Source organism: Pyricularia oryzae, chromosome 1 (assembly GCF_000002495.2).
Source record: "Pyricularia oryzae 70-15 chromosome 1, whole genome shotgun sequence".
Classification (NCBI taxonomy): Eukaryota; Fungi; Ascomycota; class Sordariomycetes; order Magnaporthales; family Pyriculariaceae; genus Pyricularia; species Pyricularia oryzae.
The window spans coordinates 4,232,161-4,252,022 of NC_017844.1; the positions used below are offsets into that span (position 1 = coordinate 4,232,161).

The window sequence follows — 19,862 nt, forward strand, 5'->3', positions numbered from 1 at the left end:
CAAAAGTCCGCCGGAGCGGCCCCACTATATTTAAAAGAGGGACCTTTCCAGTGGTACGTACCTTCGGAGGAGCATTGACCAAGCGATTGCTCGGCCAGGTTTGCCGCCGTGCGGAAGCTCTGACCCAGAAAATCACTAACCCGGCAAGACCGGACGATTCCCATTTCACAAACGTCAGAAGCCAACATCAGCATCCAAAAAACAAGGGGACCAGGGGCTGAGCTTCATTCCACGACAAAAGCAGTACGCATTTACGAGTCGACAAAATCTAGGGTGGGCTGAGTGCTCTCAAACCGTCGTCAAAATGAGCCAGAATCCCTTCCAGGAGTACATGCGCCAGCTGCAGCGGATCCAGCAGCGCGCTGGCGGCGGCGGCGGCATGCCCCCAAGGGGAACCATCGGCCTCGGCGCTGCGGCGGCTCTTGGTGCAGCTGGAATCTGGGTCGTCTCCAACTCCCTCTTCAACGTCGACGGTGGTCACAGAGCTATCAAATACCGGAGGATAAGTGGTGTGAGCAAGGAGATCTTTGGCGAAGGTATGCTCAACATCAAGCTGGTGGAATGAATGCGAAGAGGAACAAAGCATCGATGAAATTGTCATGCTGCTAACATGACAAATTCGATAGGAACCCATTTCGCCATCCCCTGGTTCGAGACTCCGATCGTGTACGACGTCCGCGCAAAGCCGAGAAATGTCTCGTCTCTCACGGGCACCAAGGATCTTCAGATGGTCAACATCACCTGCCGTGTTCTCTCGAGGCCCGAGGTCAAGGCGCTGCCACAAATCTACAGAACCCTCGGCTCAGACTATGATGAGCGCGTGCTGCCCTCCATCGTGAACGAGGTCCTCAAGAGCGTCGTTGCGCAGTTCAACGCCAGCCAGCTGATCACTCAGCGTGAGAATGTCGCTAGGCTGATCCGGGAGAACCTTTCCAGGAGAGCGGCACTCTTCAACATTGTCCTGGACGACGTTTCACTGACAGTACGTTAATCACTAATGTCTCTTGTTTATATGTAAACTTGTCATCGTTTCTTACTAACCCCGCCCGCCTGTAGCATCTTGCCTTCTCTCCCGAGTTCACGGCAGCCGTCGAAGCTAAGCAGGTCGCTCAGCAGGAGGCGCAGAGGGCAGCCTTCGTTGTCGACAAAGCCCGCCAGGAGAAGCAGGCCATGGTCGTCAAGGCACAGGGTGAGGCCCGATCGGCAGAGCTGATTGGTGAGGCCATCAAGAAGAGCAAGTCCTACGTCGAGCTGAAGAAGCTGGAGAACGCAAGAGCCATCGCTCAAACTCTACAGGAGGCCGGCGGCCGCAACAGGTTGCTCCTTGATGCCGAAGGTCTCGGCCTGAACGTGTTTGAGAAGACTGACAGGAAGGATTGAGACCTTTTCGTTTGACCTCTCAGAACTCTTTTACTTTTTGTTGGGGACTGGGCCGGCGTGATGCAAAAAAAAATAACTCCTCACTGTAACTCTATAAGGAATGGCATGTAACTATTTAGCACACATAATCCAGCTATTACCACTCTGAACTTGTTGGCCCTGCAGGTAGCCTTTGAGGCAATGGCATGACAATGATGTTGCGGGGAAATCTGACCTCCCTCTGGGTTCTTTCAACATTTTTTTTGGCAATTATCAAGGATTCTGAGAACTGCAGTTCAGTGCCGTCATTACCGTCACTTAGTAAGGCCTTTGATACCTTTTTGGAGCAATTACAGGGTAGGTGATTGTTAACGATTGCATCCCATTGTCACGGTTTAATTCAGCGCGTCACATTACCACTACAGCCTTTGCGCGTCCAGGCTGAACTCCGACGCGACCCTTGCTAGCAGCTTCCCCAGCTCTGCCTGCCCCACCACCCCTCATAGCTCTCCTATGATCCAACGGCTCATTGCTTCGTGATATCCATCCCAGGCGATACGATACGATATCAGGTAACCATTTGAACGCACGTCATCTACTTTGGGACTCTCCGGGCCTTGAAGAATTGCGACCATATCACAAACCTTTTAGACCCCTAGAGCAAACTCGCTTGCTCATAACTACTCAGTACACCACCACCACATTCTACCGCCGCCAAGATGTTAATCAAGTATGTGCAAATCAAAGTTCAAATCCGCGACTCTTTTCCACGGACCGGACAGCCGGGCAAGAAACGGAGATGACGTATTCGTAGGCAAACAATGCGCTGACCCGACTGCCCCCCACAACAACAGAGTCAGGACACTTACCGGCAAGGAGATCGAGCTGGACATTGAGAGCGACTACAAGGTGCGCCGAGAACCCAGTCTATACCGCCTTGGCCAAACCTCATCGTCGAGTTCATGATCAGTGATGTGGCTTGGAGACACGGGCAAGGACAAAAGAAACTGACGCAAGCAATGCGCAACCCTGGAAAAACAGGTCTCCCAGATCAAGGAGAAAGTCGAGGAGAAGGAGGGCATCCCGCCCGTGCAGCAGAGGTTGATCTTTGGTGGCAAGCAGATGTGAGTAGGCCGGTGCGGTCATCTCAGCATTTTGGGAAGAGGATACCAAACCATTACATGCCGAGGTTGTCCAGGTGAGGGATTTTGACTGACAGCGACTTCTACACGACGCAGGGTGGACGACAAAACCGCTGCCGACTATCAGCTGGAGGGCGGCTCTACGCTGCATTTGGTCCTTGCGCTACGCGGTGGCTGTTGATGAGTGGGGGACGAGCCATGTACTCGAGGAGGAATACCTAGAAATCAACGCCTCGAAAACGGTGCCAGGGAGTTACTGCGTGGAACATAGAACCGGGGAGAGACAACAATAATAACCACTCCAGAAGCTGTGTGGTAGGGTGAATGACACCAGGTCGATGCGGTGCCTCTGAGAAGGGTGGCACCTTGTGGCTTTGATACACCCACGAAGCCATAGGCTACGACTGGGTCTCTATAGAAATTGGCCAAAGGCTGGGTTTGCAATGACCACAGTCTATATTGTTTTGTTACATTGCGTAAAGGCGAGTAAATCAAGCCCAGGTGATCAGGACTATCTCACCGCTGATGACCTGATAAAAAATATGTAGCATGTGTGCTTCATTTAAAAATATAAACCTTACTGTCGCTAAAGTGCATATGCATCCAAACTCCTCTATGTTATGCCGACTTCAAATTAAGTTGCCATGAACAAAATCAAAATCAAGATAAGAAAACATTCCACTAAACAAAAATGACAACAGGCCAATCTACATCAGCCTGAAACAAAGATTTTCGTCGAAATACCAGCCCTCAACGCCTCTTTGTCATAAAGACATTGGCCTGAGCCTTTCGTTTTCGAGCCACGAACGACGACGACGAACTGCCGGATGCAGTTGCTGGCGGCGAGGCAGGATCGGGATATCTGCTGGTAGATTTGGAAGGCGATTGATAGGATGAGGACTGAGACTGTCGCGCAGAGCCTCTCGAAGATGAATAAGACTGTCTCGAACTTGACTCCTCACCGCCGAACAAATCACCCGCTTCACCGTCGTCATCGTCGTCATCCAAAAAGCTAGCCGAAAGCTTCTCGGGAGCTTCGGCAACCCTCCGGTACTTTGCAGGTCTCGAGGACTCTTCGTCAGACCCCTCGAGCTCGTCGTCGGAGACTTCAACGGCGGGCCCGCGGTCCTTGGACGACTGCTTGAGCTTCAGGAGCCGAGCCTCCATGTCACCTCGCCTGCTTGGCGGCAGCACCGACTCCTCCATGGTGGGCTGGTGCGCCTTGGTACCCGGGTTCTGGGCGATACGCTTGGCGTCGAGGAGAGCCTTGGGCGCCCTCATGACCTGGCCCCGCAGGGCGCCGACCTGGCCGGATATGGCCCTCCGCTTCGCAGCCTCGGCGGCCTGCCGCTTGACCTTCCTCATGTGCCCGCCGGCCTCGTTGACGTTGGTCCTGGTGCCGCCGCCCCACGACAGGTTCGACGAGGCCCTGGGGGCGCCTGGCGGGCCGAAGCGCGAGTTGCCGCCGATGGTGGTGGTCCGGCGGAGGTTGAAGGGGATCTGGCTCGGCTTGACGAGCTGGGCCTCATTCTTTTGCCGCTCCTGCTTGAGCTTGTCGAACTGCTCGTTGAGGCGGGCCTCGGCCGCGGCGACCGCCTCGTCCCTCTCCCTCCTGTACTTGAGGTAGACCTTACCCCACGACAGGGGGTTCTTGGGCACATAGCGCTTCTTTTCCGAGTCCCGGGCAAAGTCTTTCTGGATCAGCCGCTTCCACAGCTCCGCGCTCTCCTCTGCAATGTGCGGGCAGTTATCCTCGATCTGGAGGAGCTGCTCCGCGGACTCGACCTTGAGAAGGATTGGCCTAACCAGCTCGTATGGCGCATAACCGACGCTCGTGATGAGGCTGATGTTGCGGACTGCGGCCTTGACGGCCAATTCAACTAGGGATTTGGGAGCCATGTGTAGCGGGAGCGGCGGAGCATGTGATATATGTTTGGGAGAGAAAGAAAAAGAAAAAGAAAGAAAAAAAGACCAAAAGAAGGACAAGAAGGGTGGAAGAACAAGGTACCACGGCGGGATGTTGTCGTTTCACAGAGACAAAGACCGACGAGCCAAGGAATTAGATTGTACTGAGGAGGTACCGGAATAAAACCGTTCACAAAACAAAGTGTTAAATTAACAGCCTAGCTCTGGCACTCGAGGAAACAGGAAAACTATTGATAGATGAAGCAATTTCAAAAACAAACGAATAGCGTCGCAGTCATAACGGCTGGCCTTTGAAATTTACACGTTGGAGAAGAAGTAGTGAATGGTGAGGTTACGATGAGTGAGAGGACATGTTTGACTGAGGTGAGATTTGAATCAGAAGTCGAGGCCAGCTCAGTTGAAGCTGAATAAAGGTAGCAGGCGCACCTCCAGGCCACAGGGGCTTTCAAGGCCAGCAATCATCAATGCCCAGCACAGCCCGTCCTGCATGTGGTTCCACTCCCCCACGCTACTGGCTATTTCGGGGGCCACATGCACGCTAAGACACGCTAGCAACGCTCCGCCAGACGTCGCCTTTCGTTTTTTTCTGCTGTTGAGCGGCTTGAATCTTGAGTGGATCGACGTTTGCAACAACGGCGCATCATCAAAAGACGCGATTTCTTTGTTGCATGCAGCGTAACTTTTTTTCCCATCCACGCACGCCGTGTCGATCTACCTATAAAAGAAGCTTACAGTACATATTGCACTTGTATTGTGAAAATCATTAAAAGCTTGCCTGGCCTTCACAAGGATAACAAACACCTGGAGAGAAACAGAAAAGATGGCGCACTTCCAACTCCTCGACCCCAGAGAGGAGGAGGAACTCCATAAGTCCCGCCTTCTCAACATCGAGGAGAAGCCATTCAAGCGCATCACGAAGCGCATGCAGACCCTTCACGCCGCTGCAAGATGGGGGAAGCAACCGACACCAGCCAACGCGACAACGATAGCCAGCCCGACCGCCGCCGATACGAATCAGAATGGGACCACCACCAGCAGCCGACCACCGACATCGGGCGGCGCACCACCGCCGGCGTCGGATGAGCTGCAGATGCTCCGACAGGAGCTGACGCTCGACTTTGCCGCCTTCGACAGCACGGTCGCGCGGCTGCAGTTCCTGATGCGGGCCAACGAGGAGGAGCGCCGGCGGTACGGGGAGGACCGGGAGCAGATCCTGGCCGAGTGCGAAGACGTGCGGAGCAATACGGGGTCGCTGCGGACGCAGCTGGACGAGGCGCGCGCGCGACTCGAGCAGCGCAAGAAGTTTGACGTGCTGGCCGAAGGCATCACGAGCAACCGCATGTTGAAGTCGCGGGCAGACCAGGAGCGGAACCTGTCCAAGCTGGCCGAGGAGTGCGCCCAGCTCCAAGAGGAGATCAGCCAGAACGCCACGACGCTGCGCGAGCGCAAGGACCAGTTTGAGCGCATCATGGATGAGGCCCACCGCCTGCGCAGGCAGATCCGCGACGAGAACGACGAGGTCGACCGGAGGGAGGGCATGGGCGACGACGAGGGAGGCGAGGCGGACGGCCATACTCCGAGGCCTGGAATCGCGAGTGGAAATGCCACGCCGCTTCCGCACGCCGTCCCGCAGAGGGCTCTGGCTGCATCCACGTTAGGCAGTAGAACGCCCGCGAGGGAGAGCCCGGCTCCACAGGACTCGCTCAAGCCGACCCCCGACCCGGTGGGAAGCTTCAGTCAGGGCGGCGGTCGGAGCGATAGTCAGGACGGCGCTGGGGCCACGCCAGCAGCGTCGACGGGTGCGGAAGCCCGCATTGGCGAGGGCGAGGGCGAGGACATCGAGATGGGCGATGTTGGCGAGAGGCAGCCTGGCGATGACGGAACCCCAAGAAACACTGATACCCAGGGTGAGGGTACACCACGGATAATGGTCGATGGTCCGCCAGTCGTGGAGGAGAAGATGGATACCACCTAGCAGGAACGCTGCTTTACTACGCACAGAGTGTCATGGTTAAGATTGACGGCCCGCCAACGTTGCAGTGGACGCTGTGAACTTGACCATCGGAGTGGAAAGCTAGTAATTACAGGGCGTTGATGTGTAAGCTAGATCTTGACGCTGCCCCTTAATACGAACATCAAGTAGCATGTCTACCTTGAAGTCTCATTTCGCAGTACAATTTCTGATAGCGAAGGCTATGTTGGACCATGCCCTTGGTTCACGTGAAAGCGTTTCGTGCAAACTATCAAAAGTGATTAGGATACCAATCGACTATTAACATTCTTTTAGTTGCCACTTGATCAGGGAGAAGCTTGCAAAGGGAAGAAACAGACAGATGCTCTCGACTCCCAAAACACTCCTCACTCAGCAGCCTCTGCATCACCCTGCAACTTCTTTGCAGACTCCAGAGCATCGTTGGCCTTCTTCAACTCCTCCTCTGACGTGTGCTCGTTGCTCTCACTCAGCGCGAGCTGCTCCTCAAGCTTCCGCACGGCCTCATCAATCTTGACCCGCAGCGGTGCAAACACCCTCTCGGTCTCGTGAATAGCCGTTTCCTGTTTTTGTTTTTGAAAAAAAAAGCCAAGTTAGTTGAGCAGATCCCGACAGAGTTTATGCTTGCTTTCATTGTGACAAACCATCTGCTTAATCATAAAATTGTCATTGTAATCCGCGTCTGGCCCAAGTGACTGCTTCTCCTTGGCGAGCTTCTCCTTCTGCTGCGAGAGCTCCTTGCGGTAGTAACTCTCCTCCTTGACGAGCCTGGACACGGAGCCCGTTGCGATGCTGAGTTGGCTTGGTGCCATGGTTTCTTTGGTTCTTGAAGATTTGGGGCAAATTTATGTTTTATCTCCCCCCTTTTTTGCACCCTCCTTCTCAGTCTCGATTGTCTCCCTTTGATTTTTATTTCCTGTAGAAGGAGAGAAATCTTGGAGACCTTGAAAGGATATTTTCGGTACTGCCTGCCTGGAGCTGAAAAAATGGTGTGAAAGATACTTCTAGAATTATCTTGATAGAGACAGGTGAGAGTTGGTAGACGTCTGGTCACTTGCTCCATTCCCGCTTGCTGCCTGCGGGCGGACTAAAGCGAACGGGAGTGAATATGACGGAAGTGGTGGGGGTGAGTGGGGTCAACGAACACCACTGGAGAACTGGAGCTGTTATGGGCTCTACTTCGTTTGTACTACTTATCTACCTATATATCAATCAATGGGCAATTATCAATGGGTCAAGGTACTTAACACAAGGATGCCTCATGTGGGAAGAGGCTCTGCGCAACGGAGCGGAGTAAAACATCTTCGACGTTCAAAGCCTTGCTTTATTGGATGCGATGAAAGTCCGACTATGTAAGAGCCTTGTTATGTATGCTACAATGCTTTCTATCTAGAATTCTTGTTAACAACCGTGTCCAGCCAGGCCTTACTTATTCCAGGAAAAGGCAACCAGACAGCAGCCTTTAGAGCTCCAAGAGCCTCCTTAACCAGAAAACCCCAATGCACACCGAGGTTTTGAAAAGCCAATACAAATGCTAATCCCCTTTCCCAGGGAGTATCAAAATGGTATTTCCCCCCAAACTCAAAATCAATCGTCCAAAAGACGCCAGAACGCCAATTGGTCGCGTGACGCAAACAGTAGTAAAGAGAAACCACCCACAAAGCGAGGAAAACAGAAGAAACACAAACCAACACCAGAACAACAGTAGCTCCAAAACGCTCCTCAAGAACCCGAACAGCCACAGGTCATGCCTATGAATATATACAGCGGAAGCGAGACTTGCTGCTAGTCTCCAGAGAAAGAAAAAACCGTGCACAGTAAATGAATGAAATTATGCCTCGACTGATACCACAGGGGCGCTTGTGACTGCTGGTTCAGGCTCGTCGACTTCTGCTGCCATTTCGCCACCAGCCTCTCTCTCGGCCCAAGCTCCCCAGAGTCCCCTCTTGCCACGGATGCGAATGGGTCCACCAAGCACTCCCTCGGGCTGTTCGACCTTAATGGCATCCTTGGTGGCCAGAACAAGGCACTCGAAAAACATCTTGGTCGCATCTGCCTTTGTCGTCCTGGTCTCTGGGAGAAGCTCCTGGAAGACAACAGACGTGTTCTTGCGCTTCTCAGCATCTGTAGCGGCATCAGGCCCGAACAGATCACGCAGAATGTGGACGGCATGCTTGGTACCGATAGAAATTGGTCCACTGTCGGCAGGGAGAGTCTGCGGTGCTACCGTGTCGTCAAACGCGGGCATCGCAGTCACGTTTTCGTAGCCAGTGTCGTCGTGCTGCTCGTAGCCTTCGTCTGCGGGTATCTCAAGAACAGTTCCTTCCGGCCTGACGGTCTGGTCCGCAGAGTCGTCACCGCCAAGGTTGAGCTGATCGTCGTCCTCACCAAGCTCAAGACGAGGTGATTTGGACTGTCCTTGGTCGTCCCCGCTTTCCATATCAGCGATTCCACTATCCCGCTTGCGCTTTAAATCATTGATGGGACGGATAGACTCCAGCGACAACAGTCCCTTCAACTCGGGAGCCCATTCCTCGCTCCTTGACTCCAAAATGACGTTCGAAACGAAGCCGCCACTCTTTTGCATGTCCAGTAGCGTCAAAAGGTAAGGCTCGTTGGGGACGAATGTCTGCGGCTTCAGGATGTTGTCATGGTGGGCTTGCTGGTCTCGGATGTGGTTGCTTGTCAGCATGGTGTCAGTGTCTGGCACAATAGCACGTCGCTTCTTTGCCCGCTGCGGCGCCTTCATGGTGATGGTCCTTTCTGTGTCGTCGCCCGGTTCGTACATGTCCCCGTTCATGGTGCGCGAGAACTCCATCTCCATCTCGTTCGCAAATGCTGGGTCAATGTCAGACAGGGGCGATTCCGAGATGCGAGCGCGCTCGGGAGCCACTTCCATTAATGCCTGAGGCATGGCGGACGCGTCGCCGATGTTGAAATCCATGTCGTCGTCGAACATGGGAATGTCGCCTTCCACATCAGGGATACGGACTTGCTCGTCATCGCCAAAGTCAAGGCCCAAAGACGTGTCTCGTTCCTTGGAAGGAACAAGCTCACTGATCATGTCATCCTCCACATCCCGGGCAGCTGGCGCATCACGTCCAGTTTCCACCACGGTTTCGTCCATATCCAAGTCCAAGCCAAAGTCCAGCTCCAGATCCTCGTCCATGTCCGCTACCTTCAGGTTGAGCTCATTCCGTGACTCATCCTGGAGGAACTGACTGTTGTTGAAGTCTTCCTGTAGGTTAATCTCGCGGTTGCTGACTCTGCCCTTGCGTCCAAGTTGCTGTGACGTCGTCAAGTCGTCGAAGTTGAGCGTTGGCTCTGGCGGAAGATCGTCAAGGTTGTCATGAGGTGTGATGCGATCTTGAAGCATAAGCGATTCGCGGTTGGGTAGATGCAGGTTGGTTGGCAAGTCATTGTTACCCGAGGACCGGAAAGCCTATCATAGGATTCAGGTTAGTATAATGTCTACGTGATGACCGGCATGCGCAGAGTGCTGTCAGAATCAGGAGGGCGACGTACCATCTTGATCTTCATCAAAGCTTCATTGCAGTCTTCTAGCAAGTAACGCGCTTTGCGGCTGTAGATTCTCACGACACCGAGGAGCAATTGACCACTCAATCGCAGAGCTAATGGAGCTTCTTCACTGGGTTGAATGATCTGTTCAACACTGTGCCGCAAATTTGACTGCAGGATGTGGGCTTTGGAGAGCTTGCGCTCCATGTTTGCCGCCAACCATACTCGCGACAGGGGCCCCGTGGTGCGGAGCAAGGTATCTGAATAAAACATGGTGGATGCTGCTAAATGGAATTGAAACTGCTAGGTGTATGATTGTGCAATTTTGAGTTGAATTGAGAATGGTTTGGTGATATCTGTGGATGCGGGAGTTGTCGCGACTTGGAGGTACACGATAAAACAGGGCGCGTGTTTTTTGTTGTTGTTGTTGCCGTGCCAGGATTTGGAGTCGCGCAAGATTTTGGGGAATCAGCAGCGCCAAACCTACGGCGCAAAGCGACGCAGTTGTGCTAACAGCGCGCAGCAATGAATTAAAACCCCCAACTTTAAAAGAGTGATTCTCAAGCAAGTCGCGGCAGCAACAAAAACGCGACGGCTGTGGATGATGATGAGGGAAAAGGACGCACAAACCAACGGGGGGAAAACGGTAGAGGGGGTGATGGGTTGGAAAACGGGCGAGAGTGATCGAAAAGGTCTCGGGGCGGTCGGTCGGTCGACCCTGCAAAATCTGGTGGCTGGGGCCGCTGGGCTCGCGTTCCTGGGCAATAGCTATCGGCTCCCCGACAGGTGGCCCGTGCTTCGTGTATCAAGTGACGTAAGCATTGGCTTGCGCGCCTTGTTCCGCGCGCTGATATTGGATCACGTGGGAGCCTGGACTAGTCGTATAAACTACGAGCTAGCAAAGCAAAGCTACATTTTCCATTTGGTGTTTCAAAAGGTACCGGTATACCCTATATATAGAGATGGTAAATTATCGGTTAATTTTTCATCAGTCCATTCAAAGCTTCTGGACTGAAGACTGACATTTGGAGGTAAAACATTGTCGCTGTCAAGTCTTCGAGCTCACAAGTCCACCTGATCGATATTTCAATCGCACTGATCGATCTCTCCAAAAATAGACTGGTGTCGTTATTCTACAAGAACCAAAATATACCGAAGGTAAGTACTTCCCGGCCATCATAAGCTCCTAGGTAGCCTTGATAGCCTGCCTAGCCTATATATCTATAGGGAGGTCTAAATAATCGTTTAGGTAAAAAGAAAAACCCCGGGATACCCCGTCGCAAAATGCGCTAACTTCAAGTCTGGTGTAAGAGAGAGAAAAAAAAAAAAAATAAAAGACCAAAGGCAGGTTCGAATTGGATTTGAGGCTCTCTTGGCTATCTGAACTCTACCCCGGCCTTTGGGTGTGGGCCAGAGTGGACCCCATCGCGCCAAGAAGTGTCTGTTCAGTAAAGGTGTCCTGGCTCTCTGTTCCAGCCAGGGTCAGCTTCTATTGGTTCTGCATTGGATGCAGGTCCGCGACGCCAACCAGTCAAAAAAAAAGTACGTCAAGACATTTGCCTTCCTTGTAATCATAAGCACGACTGTTGGCCTGAACCAGGAACCAAAGTCGTTCTACAATACCAACAGATTAGCCATCTGATCATCTCTTCTGATCCGAGCCTCAACCTTGAGCTTTATCTGCACAACTACATCGGAGCTGACAGCTTTATCCCCGGCATTTATTTCTCCCGATCATTAGTCCAATCGTCATTGCTAGACAAAGACGCTTTTGCACTCGACACATTGCATTTTCCCCATGCATCAACATCCCATTTCGTAAGTACGCCTAGCGTGATTTCTTTCTCTGCAACTCTCTGCATGTCTGTGCTACCAACCATGTGTTCTTACTAACACTGAATTGGATTTTATAGATAGACTCTGCATTTGCCGGGGTTCATGATCGTCTCTTTCTCGCGAGCCCCCTAACCCAACCGATACACCATGGAGAAGGGACGCGATGGTGTCAATGGCATCCCCTCAATGGGCGCACATGACGAGATCGAAAGATCACAGTCTAGGACACCCGGCGGTCATACACGCACGACGTCGTATCAATCCAGAGAACTAGCCGAGGACTTCTCCTACTTGACGGCAAGCGAAACCGCTACGCGATTACAAACTTCGTTAACTCATGGCCTCACGGCTACCGAAGCGTTGCGACGACAGCAAGACCATGGGCTCAACGAGATCCCACACGAACCTCCAGAACCGCTTTGGTTGCGCTTCATTGGTCAGTTCAAGGAACCGTTGATCCTTCTGCTCCTCGCATCGGCAGCTGCCTCGATATTCCTAGGGAACACGGATGATGCTGTGAGCATAACGGTTGCGGTGACAATCGTAGTTACGGTCGGATTCGTGCAGGAATATAGATCCGAAAAGTCTATCGAGGCTTTGAGCCACCTGGTCCCAGACCATGCCCACCTCATTCGCAACTCTGCCACCAAGCCCGCACAGTCTCGATCGACGACTTGGGCTGCTAATAATGGCCAGGTTGATGATGACGCCCCAGAGCCGACAGCTTCAGGCGCCACAACCCCGGGGGAGGCGGCACTGGAGGCAACATCTGTGAAAGTCATGGCTGAACAACTTGTACCCGGCGACCTCGTTATTTTCACAACTGGCGACCGCATTCCTGCCGATATCCGTGTGACGAAAGCTACTGACTTGACCATCGACGCCTCGAACCTTACCGGCGAAAACGAGCCAGAACGTCTCACGGCTGCGCCGCGCCACCGTGGTGCTCGGCCATTGTCCCCTTACGCAGGGTCTAGTCTACAGCTGCCTAGCCCTACGTTCGCGACGCAATCCGCCCCTGATTTTAAGAGCCAGGCCGGAGACGACCTGAGCCAGGAGCCCAAGAACGTGGCGTACATGGGCACGTTGGTTAGATCTGGACACGGACAAGGAATAGTCTTTGCTACCGGAGGGAATACCCACTTCGGCACTATCTCACTAAGCGTATCCGGCACCGAAAGCCCTCGTTCGCCGCTGCAGCTCTCAATGGACGAACTGGGCGGGCAACTCAGCAAGTTTTCGTTCATTGTTATCGGTTTCATCTCTCTCATTGGATTCCTCCAGGGCAAGAAGCTGCTCGAGATCTTCACCATATCCATCTCTCTGGCTGTAGCCGCTATCCCCGAAGGCCTCCCCATCATTGTAACGGTGACTCTGGCGCTCGGTGTGCATCGCATGGCCAAACGCAATGCGATAGTCAGGAAGATGCCCAAAGTAGAGACCCTTGGATCGGTGAACATTGTTTGCACCGACAAGACAGGCACCCTCACCATGAATCACATGACCACCACAAAGATGTGGTACTTTGGACAGCAGAGTTCAGTCAGTGTGGACTCTGACGATGAGTTCACCGAGATTAAGCCAGATGCTGCAACCTTACGAATCCTACGCATTGGAAACATTGCGAACAACGCACGCCTCGCGCACCAGTACACCGAAAATGGCGCAGCTGCTAGAGCCGTCCTGTCGTCAACCCTCGGCAAGAATGAGCACAGCTCGGCATATACTCGCTGGGTTGGGCAGCCCACCGACGTGGCCATGCTTGACCTACTGGACAGATTCAAGGAGCATGATGTCAGGGGGTCCGTTGGGCCACGTACTACCGAGACTCCTTTCAGTTCTGAGAGGAAATGGATGGGTGTCACCATCGGCGCCGAGGGTGGCAGCAGGAATGATAAGGAGTTCGCTTACATCAAGGGCGCCCTGGACCGAGTTTTGGCGAGCTGTGACACGTACATCACCGGAGAAGGCAGGGAGTTCGTCCTTGACTCTAATAGACGCCAGGAGGCCATCCAGGCAGCAGAGCAAATGGCAGCCAAGGGGCTGCGTGTGCTTGCGTTTGCAAGTGGTGCAGTCAGCAAGCCGACTAGAGGAAAGGGATCCATTGCATCAACGACCAGAAGCAGCACTCCTGCCGGGAACAACTCGGAAGACGGTCATCCCGCTACTAACGAGGAGCCCTACACCGGCTTGACCTTTGCAGGGCTGGTCGGTATGAGCGACCCGCCCAGGCCTGGGGTAGCGCGATCCATCAGAAAGTTGATGCGTGGCGGCGTCAAAGTCATCATGATTACTGGCGATGCTGAAACCACGGCAGTAGCTATTGGAAGACAGCTAGGCATGCACATCGCAGCCCCCATTGAGCATGGCGATAACCAGGTCAGCGTCCGACCTGTTCTCCGTGGCGAGGAGGTGGATGCCATGACAGAGGAGGAACTGGCTCAGGCGATGCAGACTACGACAGTGTTTGCGCGGACCAATCCCGACCACAAGATGAAGATCATTCGTGCCCTCCAGATGCGTGGCGATATCGTTGCTATGACCGGAGACGGTGTTAACGATGCGCCTGCTCTAAAGAAGGGGGACATTGGAATTGCGATGGGAAGACAGGGCACTGACGTGGCCAAGGAGGCGGCCGACATGATTTTGACCGATGACGACTTCTCGACGATTCTTCACGCCATTGAGGAGGGCAAGGGCATATTCAACAATATCCAGAACTTTTTGACATTCCAGCTGAGCACAAGCGCCGCTGGGTTGTCCCTCGTCTTGCTCTGCACGGCGCTCGGGTTCAAGTCGCCGCTCAACGCCATGCAGATCTTGTGGATTAGTGAGTAAATACCAGAATGGCTTTCATGTTTGGGATTGTTCATGTTTAAATGCTTTCTAACACGGTTGTCATTACAGACATTATTATGGATGGACCTCCTGCTCAATCACTAGGCGTAGAGGCTGTCGACAAAGACGTCATGAACCGACCACCTCGTAAGCGCAACGACCCTGTACTTACGCGAGCCGTTATTCAACGTGTTGCGCAGTCGGCCACTATCGTAATGGTCGGCACCATGCTAGTGTACACGCACGAAATGCTGGAGGACAGGCAGGTGACACGGCGTGACACGACCATGACCTTTACATGCTTTGTGCTGTTTGATATGTTCAACGCACTCGCCTGCCGGTCAGAATCCAAGTCGATACTGCGAGGAGAGATAGGCTTGTTCCAAAATACCCTTTTCAACTGGGCCGTTTCGTTGAGCATTGCCGGGCAGCTGCTTGTGATATACTTTCCCTGGTTGCAGGAAGTGTTTCAGACTGAGGCGCTGGGCTTCATGGACTTGGTGCGGCTTGTAATGATATGCAGCACCGTTTTCTGGGCGGACGAGCTGCGGAAGTGGCTCAAATACGGGCGGAGAAGAGTTGGCAGCAATTACAGCCAAGCTGTGTAAAAGTAGGTAAATAGGTAACTATCAAGTGTACATAATTGTCAGGGTTGCCTTGGTCTAATATGATTTGCTCTCATAACTTGCTCCTGTTGGCCAGAATATTTGTGAATTGACGGTGCCGAAGCAAACGAAACGCTGAACATGTACTCTTACTATACGCACTTTTTTGTATGCATATGTGATTTATATTCCCAAGTAAAGAAACAAATGGAGACAACCTTGATGGTGTGGCCCTAACCTGCTGAACAACTGAACAATACTGATAAGCTTGCGGGCCTTGGCTTGGGCGGCGGGTGGTAGAGTTCAGCTCTCCACCGTGCTGTGTGTGGACTTGCCCCGCTACCCCGAACCCAGGACGCAATTGCGTACCGTTGGATTCGGCGCGACCCATGCAGGCCATGATCTGGCAGCTAAGTACAGTAAGTACCTACTGTAGGGACCTTACTTCTTGACTTGTGCAACGCCACAAAAATATAAACCACGGAGGGGATCAAGCAACACACTTGACTAGTAAACATCCCCTCCGCAAGACGCACGGCCAACGAGTCTCGCATTGCCGGACGATATGAGCCGACATTGCACAAGACGGCGCAAATGTCAGCCCTTTCCAATGGCCACGCCACAGCATCCAGCTCCTCGGGCAAGCTCCCGCCGGCAACGGTTGGTGGTGATGCAACAGCAGCAGCAGATGCTGGCCTAGGCCCCAAGAAAGAATCGAACAACACCAAAGGCAGCGCCAGCTCCATGTTGGCAGAAATGCTTAGACCCATCCAAGAAGCAAGCAGCGTCGCTGACATACGCACGGAGCTCGAATCCCTCCATGCCCGCGAGCAGGCCCTCACCAGCCGCCTCGACGGACTCATTTCCTCCCACTCAGACCTCAGCCGCGACCTGCTCCGGCTCGACAACCTGCGCGCCACCTTGGGGGCGCAGGTGATAGCCTCACGCACAATATCCAACACGATGCTCTCCGGGGCCGCCGACACGGCCGAGCGCCTGTCGAGCCGCGTGCGCACGCTCGACCTCGAGAAGGACCGGGTCCAGGCCACGCTCAACGTCGTCGAGCAGGTCGCTGAGCTCAAGGCCTGCGTGGCAGGCGTCGTTGGTAGCATGGGCGCCCCGCAGGACTGGGAGGCCGCCGCCGGCTATCTGGCCCGCGCCGCGGCGGTGCCCGACGAGATCCTGCACTGCGGGTTCGCGCGCGCCGTCGTGCCCACTGTCGAGACGCCCGACAGCCCCGCGGCCACGCTGGAATCGGCGAGAGAGAGTCTGTGCAACCTCTTCCTGCGCGAGTTCGACAAGGCCGCGTCCGAGGGCGATGAGGCCAAGGTCACGCGCTTCTTCAAGCTCTTCCCGCTCATCGGCAGGGGCGACGTCGGCCTCGACATCTACGGCCGCTTCGTGTGCCAGGGCGTGGCCGGCATGGCGAGGCAGACCCTCCGCGACGGGCCGGGCGTCACGGCCGCCGGCGGGCAGCAGCAAAACACATTTTTCTTCGCGGCTGCCCTCACCAAGCTATTCGAGCACGTCGCGCGCATCATCGAGGGGCATGGAGGTTTGGTGGAGAGGCACTACGGTGCCGGTAAGATGGTCAGGGTCATCGAGCGATTGCAGGTCGAGGTCGATGTCCAGGGAGGCATAGTTCTCGACTCGTGGAGCGACGACCGGACGGTGGACAGGAGGCTCAAGGACGTCAAGAGTTATCCCTTCTCATTTCTGGTGCAGAGCTTCCTGTCCCAACAGAGGGGCGGCTTCGGGGGGACACCCCGTGTCAACTCGCCCGCCGGCGGTGTGGGGACCAATGACCCTCGTCAAAGCGAGGATGAAGGCGTCAACATGAAGGAGGTGGATGGGCTACTTGCTGAGATTGCCGTCATGCTGGGCAAGTGGTCGTTTTATATGCGGTTCCTTGCGGTCAAGTGCAGAGTAAGTTCGAGATGTCACCCCTGGCTCCTTGTTACGATTTTTTGTACTCCTTTCTTGCTATGCCGTTTTTATGTGCTAACCCGCCGATTCACAGGACAACTCGACGCCTGAAGATACACCTTTGGTTACTCCTCCTGTCATTCGAAACTCCAACCTCTACCGTAAAGTCAACGGTAAACTCATCACACCTTATAATGTCATGTCGACTTTTTACTTTAGAAGATCTGTCGAGAAAGCATTCCAGCTCGACGAGTCTCCAACTGGACTGTCCCTTACTATGGGAAAGCCGATGGACGGCAATCCCCCCTACATAATCTCCGCCGTCGATGATGTCATGTACATCGTCAGCTCGGTCCTCCAGCGGACCTTGTCCACCTCCCAGATTGAAGTCATCACCTCTGTTGTCCCTACCATTGGCAGGGTATTGGGCTCCGACTTTGTGGGCATGATCCAGCGCAGAATGCGGGACGAGACCTATCCCGTGCCAGCCGTCAAGGGTGGTTTCCCTCCCGAGGACAAGATCATCGCGTTTACGGTACTCTGCAACAGCCTTGACATGGCCAAGGAGTATCTTTCTCGTATTATCAGCAGCCGTCTGGGACCCTCGGATGCTCCCGAGTCACTCAACGGTTCTGCCGCGCCTCGACCCCCAGCCGGCGGACTTAAGGACCTTTTCCCTCTCGAGCGTGACGCCTCGGTCGTCACTCGTGAACTCCAATCCCTCGAGGCCGCATTTACCTCCAAGGCAGGCGACCTCCTCAAAGAAGGCATCGAGGTCCTCTTTGGACAAGTGGTCCGTCCCCGGCTCCGAGTGGCTCTTTCTGAGACGTTCCGCGATGCCGACTACGGCCTCACGGAGGAGGACCTCGCCGAGGCGGCGGCGCGCAACGACGAGGACGAGGCGGACTTGGTGGAGCGGCTCGAGGCCGTTGGGCGCGTCTTTGAGCACCGCTGGGATGCGCTTATGCAGCCGCTCGCCCGCCTCCAGACGCCGCGCATCTACGCCTCGCTGCTCGAGCTGGCGGCTCGTCACCTGTCAAAGGTCCTCGAGAGGCGCGCCTGGGCCGCCGCCGGCAAGGTCAGCGGCTACGGTATCGTGCGCATGGAGCGCGACTTCTCGGCCATGATAAGTGCCGTCGCTAGGGGTAACTACGCCCTGCGCGAGGAGTTTGCTCGCGTGTCACAGGTCCTCATGGTCGCCAACATGGAGGACGACGAGTGGGATGAGCTGGTCGCCGAGGAGAGTGCCGGAGAAGGCGGTGGGATGCAGTGGGTGTTGAGCGACGAGGAGAGGCGCAAGGCGAGGACCATTGTCGGCTCGTTGTGATAGGGCGGGGTCAAACTAACCAAAAAAAGAAATAATAGCAAAAGATCACTCTGTGTGCGGGTTATCTAGAGACATATCGCCAACAAGTTGATCATGGGATATTGCAAGTTTAAGCATATAGAACTGATGAGATTTACGATCACCCACTGAGCATGTCTTTTTCAGTCTGTGAATCGGGTAAGAAGTAGACCTTTAATCAATATTCTAGATAGCCCACGGCCTAGGACCTCTCGTGATTGTGACGATCTCGAACTCATGGCATACTGAGGCTGCCATAATATCAGGGTAGTCCCCTCCAGACAGTGCACGCTGCAGGCATGACTGGCTCAAATCCAACCATGGTACTCGAAAAAAGTCCTGACCCGTAGCTCATCAATCATGACGCCTCCCGCGCACCGTACATCAATGTCGTGCGATGGTACCAGCAGACAATAGCGATGGTCATAACTACTCGAGAACATGGACCTTGCAGTTTTAGGAAATCCCACCAAGCCTGAAGAAAACCAAACGGGGGAAGTTTTCAGACTTCTTCATTCATCATCTTGTGACAAGGAAATCAAACGAGCGAGGCCTGCGATGCTATGTTGACCAAGCAGCTAACACAGCAAGCCGAAATTGGCAGCACCGCAACGTTTAAGCCGAATGTAAATTAGAGACGTAGTGCTATCCGGAGCTGACCGGTGGAATGATGGCGACTTCGTCACCTTCCGAGATGATAAGTTGGTTGCCGTCATCACCAGAGTCCTGATCTGACGGCATGTCTACGTAATTAAGGTTGACGGTGACGAGGCATGAATCGAGAATTTTGGCCTTAATCCCACTGTAGCGCTCTTCTAAAACGGAGAAGAGCTTGCTAAGAGGAAGCGGCGCTGGCAGTGACTCGGAACCCTTCGAGGTAAATGAGCTGGCACTGGCAAAGTACAGAATATTGAAGTGACCAGGCGGGGCACGGGGGAGAGAAGCCATAATTGATGAAATTTTAATATTATTGAGTATGTATCTGAAATCGTTCTTCGTGTTAGTCTCGGAATCTCAGAGGATATTTGTGAGAAAGAAAAACAAATTATAGGTGATTGAGAGTCAGAGATCTCGGTGAAGAAGTTTTTACATCAAAGATGTTCAGGTAATACATGCTATTTTGATCATCATCCAATCGAATACTGTTAATAAATGAAAAATGTTTCACATACCTTTTTGAAGAAAACAGTGCTGAGCAGACCAGCACAAGCTATTGTTTGTGTGTGGTGAGAATGGAATAAAAGAAAAGGGTTGGACAAGAGTTTGCTGAGGAAAAATCTCGATCCCATTGAAGTAGGGCCCGCTCGGCACGGTTGTACGGGGCGCGGGCGGATAAGTCACGTGAAGCACCCTCGTGTCCCTAGTTAGCGTCGCGC

At 53.7% G+C, this 19,862-nt stretch overlaps 9 protein-coding genes across 9 annotated transcripts; 5 read left to right on the top strand and 4 right to left on the bottom strand.

Annotated features, from left to right (window-relative positions):
- Window positions 1-92: 92 nt before the first annotated feature.
- On the top strand, window positions 93-1,529 carry MGG_09886 (prohibitin-2). Its single transcript, XM_003709931.1, has 3 exons — window positions 93-536; window positions 627-982; window positions 1,057-1,529. The coding sequence occupies exons 1-3, from the start codon at window positions 305-307 to the stop codon at window positions 1,378-1,380; spliced, it is 912 nt and encodes a 303-aa protein (XP_003709979.1). The 5' UTR covers window positions 93-304; the 3' UTR covers window positions 1,381-1,529.
- An 81-nt stretch (window positions 1,530-1,610) lies between these two features.
- On the top strand, window positions 1,611-3,098 carry MGG_09887 (NEDD8). Its single transcript, XM_003709932.1, has 5 exons — window positions 1,611-1,680; window positions 1,764-2,089; window positions 2,214-2,268; window positions 2,401-2,483; window positions 2,598-3,098. The coding sequence occupies exons 2-5, from the start codon at window positions 2,079-2,081 to the stop codon at window positions 2,680-2,682; spliced, it is 234 nt and encodes a 77-aa protein (XP_003709980.1). The 5' UTR covers window positions 1,611-1,680; window positions 1,764-2,078; the 3' UTR covers window positions 2,683-3,098.
- On the bottom strand, window positions 2,974-4,837 carry MGG_09888 (uncharacterized protein). The gene has a single exon (XM_003709933.1). It carries the CDS (start codon window positions 4,398-4,400, stop codon window positions 3,252-3,254), a length of 1,149 nt encoding a protein of 382 aa, XP_003709981.1. The 5' UTR covers window positions 4,401-4,837; the 3' UTR covers window positions 2,974-3,251.
- Window positions 4,838-5,034: 197 nt separating this feature from the next.
- On the top strand, window positions 5,035-6,644 carry MGG_09889 (uncharacterized protein). Its single transcript, XM_003709934.1, has one exon. It carries the CDS (start codon window positions 5,248-5,250, stop codon window positions 6,400-6,402), a length of 1,155 nt encoding a protein of 384 aa, XP_003709982.1. The 5' UTR covers window positions 5,035-5,247; the 3' UTR covers window positions 6,403-6,644.
- Window positions 6,645-6,785: 141 nt separating this feature from the next.
- Window positions 6,786-7,229, bottom strand: MGG_09890 (uncharacterized protein; the record flags this gene model as incomplete). The annotated part of the gene is made up of 2 exons (XM_003709935.1): window positions 6,786-6,980; window positions 7,062-7,229. The coding sequence occupies 2 exons, from the start codon at window positions 7,227-7,229 to the stop codon at window positions 6,786-6,788; spliced, it is 363 nt and encodes a 120-aa protein (XP_003709983.1).
- A 477-nt stretch (window positions 7,230-7,706) lies between these two features.
- On the bottom strand, window positions 7,707-10,665 carry MGG_09891 (double-strand-break repair protein rad21). Its single transcript, XM_003709936.1, has 2 exons — window positions 9,943-10,665; window positions 7,707-9,859 (listed from the first exon to the last, which is right to left on the bottom strand). Exons 1-2 carry the CDS (start codon window positions 10,207-10,209, stop codon window positions 8,249-8,251), a joined length of 1,878 nt encoding a protein of 625 aa, XP_003709984.1. The 5' UTR covers window positions 10,210-10,665; the 3' UTR covers window positions 7,707-8,248.
- Window positions 10,666-10,852: 187 nt separating this feature from the next.
- MGG_11727 (calcium-transporting P-type ATPase) lies at window positions 10,853-15,306 on the top strand. Its single transcript, XM_003709937.1, has 3 exons — window positions 10,853-11,754; window positions 11,850-14,602; window positions 14,680-15,306. The coding sequence occupies exons 2-3, from the start codon at window positions 11,920-11,922 to the stop codon at window positions 15,216-15,218; spliced, it is 3,222 nt and encodes a 1,073-aa protein (XP_003709985.1). The 5' UTR covers window positions 10,853-11,754; window positions 11,850-11,919; the 3' UTR covers window positions 15,219-15,306.
- Window positions 15,307-15,577: 271 nt separating this feature from the next.
- Window positions 15,578-18,731, top strand: MGG_11726 (uncharacterized protein). Its single transcript, XM_003709938.1, has 2 exons — window positions 15,578-17,141; window positions 17,236-18,731. Exons 1-2 carry the CDS (start codon window positions 15,810-15,812, stop codon window positions 18,466-18,468), a joined length of 2,565 nt encoding a protein of 854 aa, XP_003709986.1. The 5' UTR covers window positions 15,578-15,809; the 3' UTR covers window positions 18,469-18,731.
- Window positions 18,642-19,726, bottom strand: MGG_09893 (molybdopterin synthase sulfur carrier subunit). Its single transcript, XM_003709939.1, has 2 exons — window positions 19,659-19,726; window positions 18,642-19,468 (listed from the first exon to the last, which is right to left on the bottom strand). The coding sequence occupies exon 2, from the start codon at window positions 19,432-19,434 to the stop codon at window positions 19,132-19,134; it is 303 nt and encodes a 100-aa protein (XP_003709987.1). The 5' UTR covers window positions 19,435-19,468; window positions 19,659-19,726; the 3' UTR covers window positions 18,642-19,131.
- Window positions 19,727-19,862: the final 136 nt, after the last annotated feature.